Source organism: Somniosus microcephalus, chromosome 14, assembly GCF_052327205.1.
Source record: "Somniosus microcephalus isolate GS21.2 chromosome 14, FLI_Smic_1.0, whole genome shotgun sequence".
Lineage (NCBI taxonomy): Eukaryota > Metazoa > Chordata > Chondrichthyes > Squaliformes > Somniosidae > Somniosus > Somniosus microcephalus.
This window is the reverse complement of record NC_141000.1, coordinates 93,675,767-93,689,005: the sequence shown is the minus strand read 5'-3', so window position 1 is coordinate 93,689,005 and position 13,239 is coordinate 93,675,767. Positions and strand designations below refer to the sequence as shown.

Below are 13,239 nucleotides of genomic sequence, written 5' to 3'. Positions count from 1 at the left end.
CCATTCTAAATATATATTTTACAATTTCTGAACACATTACAAACAAGGCTACTGATTCATAGTTTTCACAAAGAGAGCAAAAATGGATGGAATACCAGAATATGAGCTCCAAAAATCATTAAAAATCTCAAAATTGCATTAAATAAAAATGGAATTTGACTTTTCACTCGCAATAAACCAATGAACCTAGTTATAAATGGATAGAATTAGGAAACGTAATCCCCTCCAAATCTGTAAAAACTGCAGAATCACATGTAATTAAAACAGAATCATAAAATGGTTACAGCACAGAAGGCGGCCATTCGGTCCGGAGAGCCTGTGCCGGCTCTCTGCAAGAGCACTTCAGCTAGTCCCACTCTCCCACCCTTTCCCCGTACTTTCAGGTATATATCCAATTCCCTTTTGAAAGCCACAATTCAATCTGCCTCTACCACCCTTTCAGGCAGTGCATTCCAGATCCTAACCACTCACCGCGTAAAAAAAGTTTTTCTTATGTCGCCTTTGGTTCTTCTGCCAATCACCTTAATTCTGTGTCCTCTGGTTCTTGACCCTTCTGCAAATGGGAACAGTTTCTCTCTATCTGTTCAGATCCCTCATGATTTTGAACACCTCTATCAAATCTCCTCTTAATCTTCTCTGCTCTAAGGAGAACAACCCCAGCTTCTCCAGTCTATCCACGTAACTGAAGTCCCTCATCCCTGGAATCATTCTCGTAAATCTTTTCTGCACCCTCTCTAAGGCCTTCACATCCTTCCTAAATTGCGGTGCCCAGAATTGGACACAATACTCCAGTTGAGGCCGAACCAGTGTTTTATACAGGTTCATCATAATTTCCACGCTTTTGTACTCTATGCCTCTATTCATGAAGCCCAGGATCCCATAAGTTTTTTTAACTGCTTTCTCAACCTGCTCTGCCACCTTCAACAATTTATGCACATATACCCTCAGGTCTCTCTGTTCATGTACCCCCTTTAGAATTGTACCCTTTAGTTTATATTGCCTCTCCTCAATCTTTCTACCAAAATGTATCACTTCACACTTTTCTGCATTAAATTTCATCCGCCATGTGTCCACCCATTCCACCAGCCTGTCTATGGAAGTCTATGATTTAATTTGTCACTGTAGAACACCATCCCTGAATATGACCCAATTGTAAGACTGATAATCAGTAATGAAAAAAAAAGACGTGCATTTATATAGCGCCTTTCACGACCACCGGACGTCTCAAAGCACTTTACAGCCAATGAAGTACTTTTGGAGTATAGTCACTGTTGCAATGTGGGAAATGCAGCAGCCAATTTGCACACAGCAAGGTCCCACAAACAGCAATGTGATAATGACCAGATAATCTGTTTTTGTTATGTTGATTGAGGGATAAATATTGGCCAGGACACCTGGGATAAGTCCCCTGCTCTTCTTCGAAATAGTGCCGTGGGATTTTTTACTTCCACCTCAGGGAGCAGACGGGGCCTCGGTTTAACGTCTCATCCGAAAGATGGCGTCTCCGACAGTGTGGCGCCAGCTCAGCACTGCACTGGAGTGTCAGCCTAGATTTTTGTGCTCAAGTCCCTGGAGTGGGACTTGAACCCACAACCTTCTGACTCAGAGGCGAGTGTGCTACCCACTGAGCCACAGCTGACACACATAATGCCTCAATGTCTCAGAACTGGCCTCATTTTGATAAAAGTACTTCAAATGGTGCCGTCATCTACAACAAAATGTCAATTTTACATTTGCAAGTTATTGAATAAACTATGCAATGCAAATACAATGACTCTAATGTTTAAAACCTTTAACAAATGCTGGGTAAAACACTTTAATGAATCATATTTCTTGTACAGACTATAAATGTGGATTTGTTAAATTTACTCAAAATTTTTTAATGCAGATTCAAGTAAAATCCACAATGTTTTTGAGATAGGTGCAAAAAAGTATAAAAATAACAATTCCTCTCTCAGAGTTTATATTAAACAGGAAAACACACAACCATGTTTTAAACAGTAATTGTAAAATTATGGTAATTTTCAAGTCTTGTATCCTGCAAAAAAAAGCTCATGGTTCCTTCATTTTTATTTTTAGGTTTTAATTTTTCAATTATTTACACTTCATTAAACAGATAAAACTAATCAGCAGCATTATAATTATGATTGCTTTGCATAGAATTAAGGCAAGCAGATTGCATGCATTGTAAGCATGTTAGATAACACGAGAAACTAATTGGCTGGATTATTCTAAATCTTGCATTATTCTGAACTCCAACCTGCAAAGGGTCACTTAATTATCAAATAATCTCAATTTACTTCAATTATTTTTTTTAATGCTCTATTTTGAGAAGTGGCTAAGGTTAACTTGTCCACTACAATCCTCTTCAATGTAAAGTGCACTTTCTTTTGTTTTCATTTTCATGTTTTGACTGATTGAAATTAAATTCCTCAGTAAGTTAAATTCCTCAGTAAGTTTATGTAATGAATAGCAGAATTATACAGAATATAAAGGTCCCAAGTTCAATCCCTGGTCTGTACTGAGCTGCCCAGTCTCAGACAGGGTGGCAACAGTAATACTACAGTTACTCTCAGTGTTCCAGTCTAGGAAAGGAAAGAAGGAAAGTGGCCAGGTTTTCCACTCCTGATCACTATCCAGCATCCCCTTGCCAGAAACCCAGGCATGTGGACATTGGGTCGGGACAACATAGGGCTTGGTTTTGATATCACCCATAGTGGAATAGCCTGTGAACACTCACTGTCAAGGCTCAGACATGAATCATAGCCTTGCAGTGCCAGGCACAAGAGAGGAAAGGGAAGAGAGAACCAAATAGGAAAAGGTTTTTTTTTTTTTTAAAAACACCTTTATCGCAACACAATTTACATTCTATATCATTCTTGAGTAGGTTTGTAGTGACATGAATGCATGTTTGATTAAAAACAGTACAACCATTACAACTTATCTGTTGCTTTGAGAGTGCCAACTTTAAATGTAAGCTCTATGATGGCGCATTATTTTCGCAGATTAACTGATTTGAAAACTCTTTACCTGTATCCGCCAGTAAAACGTAATTGGCTAAAAGGACACATAGGACCACTGAAGACATTTTCCACCAGTAACCAAACATTCTCCTGCTTCAATGCAACCTAGAAAATAAGGAGAGAATCAACAGAAACACAACATATGACGGGGGCGGGGGGATTTGTATAAATCCTACAAGTGTTTCATTGATGCAGATACCTCATTCGTTAGCGGTGAGGATATTTAGCCTAATCCTTGTAAACCCTTTATCGATATTTGTAACTCACCTTCTCAAGATATGTCTGTGATTTTAATGAAAATGAAAGGAGGCTCCAAGGAGACTTGGTCCTGAAGACAGTTGTCCTTTCTGCTGGATGGGACTTCAGTGACAAGGCTGTGGCTCTAATCGGCTTTCCTAAGCTGTTCCCATTATAAACACCGCGTCATGTACAGCAGGTTTGGCGATGAATGATCGAGCACGTCTATAATTTAATCTAATTTTTTTTTAAATCACAATGGTCAAACTTACAAAATTACCATGGCAATCCTACCCAATATGACACTATTCAATATGACAATATTCATATGGAGGCTGGTTAATATTGTAATAATCTTAGATTGTAAGTTTCCTTTCTCGCTAAAGTTATACTTTTCTAGAGTTCTTTATAAATAACAAAACTGAACTTGAGTAATCTTCGTTACATTTTCCACATAGGAATCCAATTGCAAACCTGACAGCATCAAAACGATTGCGATTATTTCGGTCTTCTCGTTTTTCTATTGGAAGTTATTTCCGTGCAATGGCAGCACTGAATGTACATACATAGCATGGACTGCAAAACCTCCAGGTAGTTGGCTGGAACGATACGTTGCCGTGATTGTCGACATTTTGTGCACCAAACGGATTGATCCTAGGTTCAAAGCAGTGGACAGTGCTGGTTCTCTTTTGTTAAAAAGTGAGAAAAACGGTGTTGTTATTCTCAGTTGTGCATTAAATGTTCGTTCCTCTTTTTTTTTTAAATCGCCCGATGATCTCAAACACTTGTGTTTAAATTAAGTTCACCAGCTCTATTTTGAAAATTATACCAATATTCGTCTTGCAGGTAAACAGGCTGGATTTCAGTGGTTTACTGGGCGATTAGTAGCACAGCCATTTACTGGAATACTAGATTAACCCAAAAGAAGCTTCTTTAGGCAAGTGGCCATTTTGCTGGCTACACTTGACAACATACATGGGGCGAACATTTTTCCAGAAGGTGTAGATGGGAGAATTTCAGACTCCAAAGACACTGAGACAAGTTCTGGGGCAGGGGCAAGGGCAAGCCAGTATGGGTTTCACCTACATGCTAATCTTCTTTAATAAGGCAGAAGGAGAGACAAATAGAGCAGAACTGGAAAGATGAAAATAAAGAGTGATGGAGGTACAAGAGATACAGCATCGAAATATTTTAGAAAAGACAACCTGGGAAGTAATGTAGCCTTTCACGTGAAAGAGAACATGATTGTAACATAGATGGGCCGATCTAGTCAAGGTACAGATAAGGTGGAAACTCTATCCATATAAACAAGAGACACAAGAGGAAAGACATGAACTATGGGTGTCTGCTACTGATCACTAGCTAGGGTGGAGACATTGGATCAAGACCTTTGTCGTCAAATAAGGGAAGCATGTAAAAGAACAGCACTTGTTATGGGAATGGGCAGTCACAAGGAACAATTGGTCACAGACTCACAGGATCGAGGGTTCTATTGGACTGGATATTAACCAACAACCAGGAGATGGTAGAACAGGTTAGTCAGCGAACACCTTGGCAACAGTGACTACAACACAGTGGAGTATAAAGTTAGGCTTATAATAGAAAAACAATGAGCACAATAGAAATATTCAACTTCAGAAAGACAGGTTTTGAGGAAATGAGTGGAGAGTCATGGAAATTGGACGAGCCAGCATTGTTGAGGGCAACAGAATAGAAGAAAAGTGGATTGGTTTAAAAATATTATAGAGTATAGAACAGGTACTACTAGGGAACAAATGTTGGGGTGGGGCGGGGGGGTCACACCAATATTAGCAACAATAGACATAATGCAGGGAATAGGGCAAAAAAAGATTTTTCCTAAAATTTGAAGTCATAGGTTACATGGTGGAATGAGACAAGAGAAAAATAACGGTAAAAGAGGTTATAAAATTGGTCAGGAGAGCTAAAACAGAAAATGAGGCTCGTGAATATTAAAAGAAAGACCCATTGAGCATCAAGCAGGTGTAAGAGACAGAGGCAATTGAAAGATCTCAAACATGACAATATCAAGTTACCGGGGGATAACAAACATTTTTAATGTAATTTTCTTGTCTTTGTTCATGAATGACATCACAGGCAGTCGTCCCAGTATGGAGATTTACTTTCTGGAAAGGTGGGATAGAAATTTCAGATAAGGAGATCACTAATAGGCTGAGGAAATGAAAGAGAGACAAGTCACCAGGCCTGAATTGGCTTCATTCAAGGATCCTTACAGAAGGGATTAGCAAAGTTCATCATATCCTTGCCACTATAGTTAGGGAATAATTCAAAATTAGAGTAGTGCACAAGAATTGGAAAATATCTAACATAACACCAATCTTTAAAAAAGAGGGGGCTACAAGAAACACCTAGATAGATATGATATAGTCAAGAGAGTCAGCATGACATTAATTGTCACCATTCCTCACTAAGGACCATTTTTCAGAGAACATCAGGTAGTGCTGCGCTGCTAGAAAACCAGTTTACCAAACCCAAATGGCATAGCAAGGCCAAGAACTTAATCATAAGTAGCAGGATCTCCAGCACCCATTTTGTAATACCAAATGTAAAGTTCATAAGACCTCTGCAGTTCAACGTAATGTCCACTAGAGAGATCAATTCTCAGTAGCTAATGTAAAGAAGATTGTCTGATTATAGCCTATCAGGCAATCTCTTTTGCACTAACTAGTGATAACTGACCATTCTAATGAATTAATTCTGATAATACAAAATCCCTAATAGGAGTGTGTGTTTGTAGTCCTCATCATAACTGATGCCTCCCTCAAAGGCTGAAGAGCTCATTTCCCTACCCCTACTTTTCACTATTACTCAACTTTCCAAATCTCCTGCCGTCATCCCAGGCTCGACTCCCCCTTGGATAAGCCCACAGCTTCCCTCTGTGCATTTCTTGTCATTCTCCAAAGGGACCATTGAGGCAATCGTTGCTGCCTCATTACGAGCAACAATCCCAACTGCCCTATCCTACTCTCTCATCAACCTCCCCACTCAGTATGCCCGCTGAGAGTTAATCTTGCCAACCTCCTTCTCGTCCCACTCACCCCTCCAACTGCTGACCCGGTGGACTCTGCCAGCGGTTAGACTCCATTTAGAGTACTACATTCAGTTCTGGGCACCTCACCTCAAGATGAAATATACTGGCCTTGGAGGGGGATACAGTGCAGATTCACCAGAATGATACCTGGGCTAAAAGGGTTAAATTATGAGCTCAGGTTGCATAGACTAGGCTTTTATTCCCTCGAGTATAGAAGATTAAGGGGTGATAGAGTTGCTGTTTAAGATGATTAAAGGAGTTGATAGGGTAGAGTGAAACCATTCCCTCTGGTGGTGGAGTCCAGAACAAGGGGGCATAACCTTAAAATTAGATCTAGGCCATTCAGGAGTGATGTCAGGAAGCACTTCTTCACATAAAGGGTAGTGGAAATTTGGAACACTCTCCCCAAAAAGCTGTTGAGGCTAGGTCAATTGAAAATGTCAAAACTGAAATGGATAGATTTTTGTTAGGCAAGTGTATCAAGGGTTACAGAACCAAGGTGGATAGTTGGAGTTAAGATACAGATCACCACAATCTAATTTGAATGGCAGAACAGATTCAAGGAGCTGAATGGCCTACTCCTGTTCCCATGTATCAACAAATCAACACTCCTCTTCACATGTCCCTCTTGCTAACAAGACCCTTGCCTTTTAAAACCTTATTGTGGATGATTGCATTGACATCATGGCCTTGATGGAAACTTGGAACATGGATGATGAAGCCTCCCCACCTTACCACCACCTGCCCCTCCCAAACTGCCACGGTGGTGATTTGGCCCTCATCAAATCTCACCTTAGTCTGTCCCCCTACTCCTCTACTACCCACCCAAGCCCCACACCAAGTTTCTCAGAGATACCACCACTACTTTCCTCCCTCAGCTTCTGCACAGATCGACTTCTCATCCTCAGGTGATTTCAACCTCTATCGCAACTCACCTCACCCTCTCTCCTCCGAGTTCACTGTCCTCCCATAACCTCTTCTCCATATAAACTCTCCTACCCATATTCACAGCCACCCCTTGACCTTGCCAACTCACGTGGCCTCTCTAGTCCCATTATCTCAATCACAGACAAGGCAATCTCTGATAACTTCCTTGCAACCCTCACCACTCACATCCGCTATCCAACCCCACTTCCTTCTACATTGACCCTTGAAAATAACTCTCCCTAAAGTCACTTACAACAGCATTTTCAAATTCCCAACTGTCTAGCCTTCTTTGGCCCTCCGTTCGCCACAATATTTCTGCTCAATCACACCCCTCATCTCCAACTTTGATGCCCTTGTTCCAGTAAAACCCTTACTCTCTCTCACCTTGGTCATTCACCTTGGTACGGCCACCATCTTTGCTCGTTGTGTAATATGTTTAAACAGATCCACTCCTCTGCCAAAACTGCTCACCACTCCAGGATCATCCTGGAATGCAAACAAAATCCCCGGCTTCTTTTCTCCACTACTGTCTGCTTGAACCCCTCTCCAGCTGCTTCTGCCGCATCACTCCATTCCCCTTCCCCACCAAGCCAAGTTTCCCCCAAGGTCCCCCCCCGCCCTAACTCTAAACTCTCACCTATTTCTAGATTCTCTCCCATCCCCTCATAGCTCAACTTGTCCACGAGACCTACTTCCTGCTGTTAACCCTATTCACACTAAACTGTTGACCACCCAACTTCTCTTCCTGGTCCCCATGCTAGCTGACATTGTAAACAGTTTCCTCTGCTCAGGTATTGCCCCCCGCCCCCTTTTCAAATCTACTGTCACCACCCACTCCTCAAAAAAAAAAACACCCTTGATCCTCTGTCGTTGCAACCACCTATCTCCAACCTCTTTCCTCTCCAAAGCCCTTGAGCATGTTGTCACCTCCCAAATCGATGCCCTACTTTCCTGCAACTCCATGTTTATAGACACTACCTTCTTGATTTAACTGCAATAAAAGCACAGTTTCACAGAACATTATTTGATCCAAATCCTAATTAGGTTAAGGTTTCTATGATCTGTGGAAAATAACAAATCGAACAAAGGCAGATTACTCACCTTTAGATGTGGTACTCACAGATGGGAGATTACTCAGCAGAAAAGTACATACTGTATTTGCGGGTTAGGTTGATTGGCTATGATAAATTGACCCTTAGTGTTAGGGGGATTAAATACGTGGGGTTACGGGGATAGGGTGGGATATGTGTTGGTATAGGGGTTACGGGGATCGGGTGGGATGTGTGTCGGTGCAGGCTCGATGGGCCGAAATGGCCTCTATCTGCACTGTGGGGTTTCTGTGATTGTGATTCTGTGATTTGCATACAGGAAGCTCTAGGTTTGATTTAGTACCTCCTTAAGTAGAGTGTTAAATGTAACAATGTTTTTTATGTTTAAAACATTTTGGAAGATGTAGCCAGTTTTCAAATGAAGGTTAAAATTCCACATACTGAAACAACATGAATCCCACAGAATTGCCCTACAGACTGATTTGTGGGGTTTCACTAAGTTTTTCTTCAAAAGTTAGATTTCCAACTTTTCCCTAATTTAGCAACATTACACAGTATTACATTGTATTTACAGCACAGAAACAGGCCATTCAGCCCAACAGGTCTATGCTGTTTATGCATGAGCCTCCTCCCACCTTACTTCATCTCACCCAATCAATATATCTTTCTATTCCTTTCTCCCTCGTGTACTTATCTAGCTTCCCTTAAATGCATCTGTGCTATTTACCTCAACTACTCCACATGGTAGCAATTTCCACATTCTAGCCACTCTCTGGGTAAGTAAGTTGCTCCCGAGTTCCCTATTGGATTTATTAGTGACTATCTTATATTTATGGCCCCAGTTCTGGTCTTGCTGCAAGTGGAAATATCTTCTCTATTGATGTGCCTCAATAATCCCGAGACTCGATGTTAGCGAAACAAAACAAGGCTTTTATTAACTTAGAAGATAACACGCAGTGGAGAGAGGTATCTTCCCTGGAGGTCTGCAGTACTGGCTGTGAGGCCAGACTGAGCTGGCTTACATAGAGGCCAGGTATGGGCGGAGCCCTACACACAACACATTCCATACATTCCAATACACAATACAATGGTGAGGAGAAACCTGAAACCAACCACAGTCACAGGCAATACAATGGTAAGGGGGAACCTGAAACCAACCACAGTCACAGGCAGTGATGAATGGAATATTTCATCACATTCACCCCTTCTATAGATTTAGTCTGTTCGGGGGTTTGGTAGTCCTCTGCGACCGACGTGGCTGTTGTGGTGTCGCGGGTGTCGGCTGGGTGTCCCCGGTGGCCTCCTGGGTCTCTGCCGGGGGTGCCGCCAGGGTTGTTGAAGGGGTAGTTGGTGGGGGTGCCGTTGGTCGATGTTCTTCCGGGGGTGATGAAATAGTGGGTGGGTAAGAGTTGCTGTGGTCGTTGTTGCTGCTATTGCCGTGGTTGTTGTCGTTACCGGCTGGGGCGACGTCTTTTATTGACACGGTGTCCTCCCTTCCGTCGGCGTGCCGGACATACGCGTATTGGGGGTTGGCGTGGAGTAGGTGCACTGGCTCCACGAGAGGGTCCGTCTTATGGCCCCTCACATGCCTTCGCACGAATACCGGACCCGGGGTGGAGAGCCATGACGGCATGGATACGCCCGAGGTGGATTTCTGGGGGAAGCTAAACATTCGTTCATGAGGCGTGGCATTAGTGGCAGTACACAATAGCGACCGTATCGAATGGAGCACATCTGAGAGGACTTCCTGCCAGCGGGAGATAGGGAGGCCCTTGGTCCTTAGAGCTAGAGTGACTGCTTTCCATACTGTCCCGTTCTCTCGCTCCACTTGACCGTTACCCCGGGGGTTGTAGCTGGTGGTACGGCTCGTGGCGATACCCCTGGACAGCATGTACTGGCGTAGCTCTTCACTCATGAAGGACGCCCCCCTATCCGTGTGGATGTAGCTCGGCATACCGAACAGGCAGAACAGGCTGTTGAGGCATTTAATGACCATGGCGCTGGTCATGTCTGGGCAGGGGAAGGCGAATGGGAACCGGGAGTATTCGTCCACAATGTTCAGGAAGTAAACATTGCGGTCGACGGACGGGAGGGGGCCCTTGAAATCTAAGCTGAGCCGCTCAAAGGGCCGTGTAGCTTTGATTAAGTGGGCTCTATCAGGGTGGTAGAACCGAGGCTTGCACTCAGCGCAAGTGTGGCAGTTCCTGGTCAGAGACCGAACTTCCTCAATCGAGTAGGGTAAGTTGCGGGACTTTATGAAGTGGAACAGCCGCGTGACCCCTGGGTGGCAGAGGTCATTGTGGAGGGTCTGTAGCTGATCCCCGGTGGCGCTGGCACACATCCCTCGTGAGAGGGCATCTGGGGATTCGTTAAGGGCCCCTGGCCGGTAAATGATGTCATACTCGAAGGTGGAGAGCTCGATCCACCACCTAAGAATCTTATCATTTTTGATCTTCCCCCTCTGTTTATTATTGAACATAAACGCTACCGACCGCTGGTCGGTAAGTAGGGTGAAGCGTTTGCCGGCTAGGTAGTGGCGCCAGTGGTGCACTGCCTCCACGATGGCTTGGGCCTCCTTTTCCACGGAGGAGTGTCTGATCTCGGGCCCTTGGAGGGTCCTCGAGAAGAAAGCTACGGGCCGCCCCGCCTGGTTGAGGGTGGCCGCCAAGGCAAAGTCAGACGCATCACTTTCCACTTGAAATGGAGTGTTCTCGTCCACTGCCTGTAGCGTGGCCCGCTCAATATCCTGCTTAATGCTTTTGAAGGCGGCGTGGGCCTCAGCAGAGAGCGGAAAAGAGGATGCTTTCAAGAGGGGGCGGGCTTTGTCGGAGTAGTTGGGGACCCATTGGGAATAATAAGAAAATAACCCCAGGCACCTTTTCAGGGCTTTGGGAGTGTTGGGCAGGGGCAGCTCCCGTAGGGGGCGCAATCGGTCGGGGTCTGGTCCGATTTCCCCATTCTCCACCACGCTGCCTAGTATGCAGAGGCGCGCGGTGTTGAAAACGCACTTGTGCTCGTTGTAGGTGAGGTTGAGTTTTTGTGCGGTTTTCAGGAACCTCTCGAGGTTCGAGTCGTGATCCTGCTCGTTGTGACCGCAGATGGTGACGTTGTCGAGGTAGGGGAAGGTTGCCTGCAAGTGGTGGTCATCGACCATGCGATCCATCTCCCTCTGGAAGACCGAGACCCCATTCGTCACCCCAAAGGGGACTCTGAGGAATTGGTAGAGGCGCCCGTTCGCCTCGAAGGCGGTGTACGGGCAGTCCTCTGGTCTGATAGGGAGCTGGTGGTACGCTGACTTGAGGTCGATGGTGGAGAACACCCGGTATTGGGCGATTTGGTTCACCATTTCTGATATGCGGGGTAGCGGGTAGGCGTCTAGTTGGGTGTACCTGTTGATCGTTTGGCTATAGTCGATCACCATCCGTTTCTTCTCGCTACCCCTTACCACCACCACTTGGGCGCGCCACGGGCTATTGCTGCATTCAATAATGCGCTCTTTCAGGAGCCTGTCTACCTCGGTTGCGATAAACCGCCTGTCCTCCCAGCTGTACCTCCTGCTTTTGGTCGCTATTGGCCGGCAGTTAGGGGTAAGGTTCGCGAATAGCGAAGGCGGCTTTACCTTCAGGGTAGCTAGGCCGCACACTGAGGGGCGGCTGGCTCCCACCGTACTTGAGCGTGATGCTTTGGTGGTTGCACTGGAAATCCAGGCCCAAGATCACGCTCGCGCATAGGTTCTTCATGATTAATACTTTAAAATTATCGTATACAGTCCCGTTAACGGACAATTGTACCGTGCAGTAACCCAGAATGGTCGATGTCTGGGTTTTATCAGCCATAGAGATGGTACCCCGAGTAGGGACCACCTTTAGGGAGAGTTGTCGTGCCAGTTCCGGGTGGATAAAACTCTCCATGCTTCCACTGTCAATTAAACATTTAACCCCGCACCCGTTTACCTCGATGTCCACCATTGATTTGGATAGCGGGTGGGGCCTGGTCTGGTCCACTGTGACCGATGCCACTGTAGGGCCCTGATCGAGACAAGATGGCGTCCGCGCTGTCTGCTCACAAGATGGCGGACCCCACGAGGTCGGGCAAGATGGCGTCCAAGATGGCCGCTCCCACGGCACACACGCGGCGGTGGCGGGTTTTGGTTTTCCAGCGGGGTTCCCTCTGCACACCTTCCCAAAGTGCCCCTTCTTACCGCACTTAAAGCAGGTGGTGCCTTTCACCGGGCACAGGTTTCTGGTGTGCTTTGGCTGCCCGCAGAAGTAGCAGTTGGGTCCCCGACGCGTCGCGGCTGTCGTAGGGCTTCTGGGGGGAGAGTGGGGCCCCGACGGTGTCGGGCTGCCGGGCGGGGAAGATGCCTTCCAAGATGGCGGCGCCCTTGGTGCACACATGGCGGCGTGGACGGCGCGGGCTGAAGAGTAGGCGTCCGAGTTTCTCTGGGCCACATCCAGGGATCGCGCGGTGTCCGCAGCCTGTTTCAGGTCCAATCCCGTTTTTTCCAGCAGTCTTTGCCGGATGTAAGTGGAGCTGAGGCCTGTGATAAAGGCATCGCGAACAAGCTCGTCGGTGTACACTGCGGCTTTTACATCTCGGCACTTGCAGTCTTTGCCAAGCATTTTCAGGGTGCCTAGGAACTCCTCCACCGATTCCCCAGGTCGCTGTGCGCGAGTGGCGAGCAGATGCCTCGCATACACCTCATTCGTAGGCTGCTGGTAATGCGCCTTTAAGATGTCGCAGGCGGCCAGGTATGTGTCGGCGTCTTGGATGAGGGGGTAAACCCGGTGGCTTACCCAATTCCGCAGAATTCCGAGTTTCATACTCGCAGCGTCTGTAGCGTCTTTGACGGCTGCAGAATTGTCCAGGAAGAATTCCATACACATAAACCAGTGTCCGAAGCGTGCTGATGCGTCCGGAGCATGCTGATCCA

At 45.7% G+C, this 13,239-nt stretch overlaps 1 protein-coding gene across 3 annotated transcripts in view; it reads right to left on the bottom strand.

The window, feature by feature from the left end:
* Positions 1-4,104, bottom strand: part of impg2a (interphotoreceptor matrix proteoglycan 2a) — a 152,445-nt gene extending 148,341 nt beyond the window's left edge. For 2 of the 3 annotated variants that reach the window (XM_086006950.1, XM_086006951.1), the window contains exons 1-2: positions 3,291-4,104; positions 3,031-3,128 (exon numbers count right to left, since the gene is read on the bottom strand). In XM_086006950.1, the coding sequence (XP_085863076.1) occupies positions 3,031-3,109 (79 nt within the window). In that variant the 5' untranslated portion in view covers positions 3,110-3,128; positions 3,291-4,104. The remainder of the gene's footprint in view (positions 1-3,030; positions 3,129-3,290) is intronic. The other variant, XM_086006949.1, reaches the window with a different exon arrangement.
* Between the last annotated feature and the right edge of the window lie 9,135 nt (positions 4,105-13,239).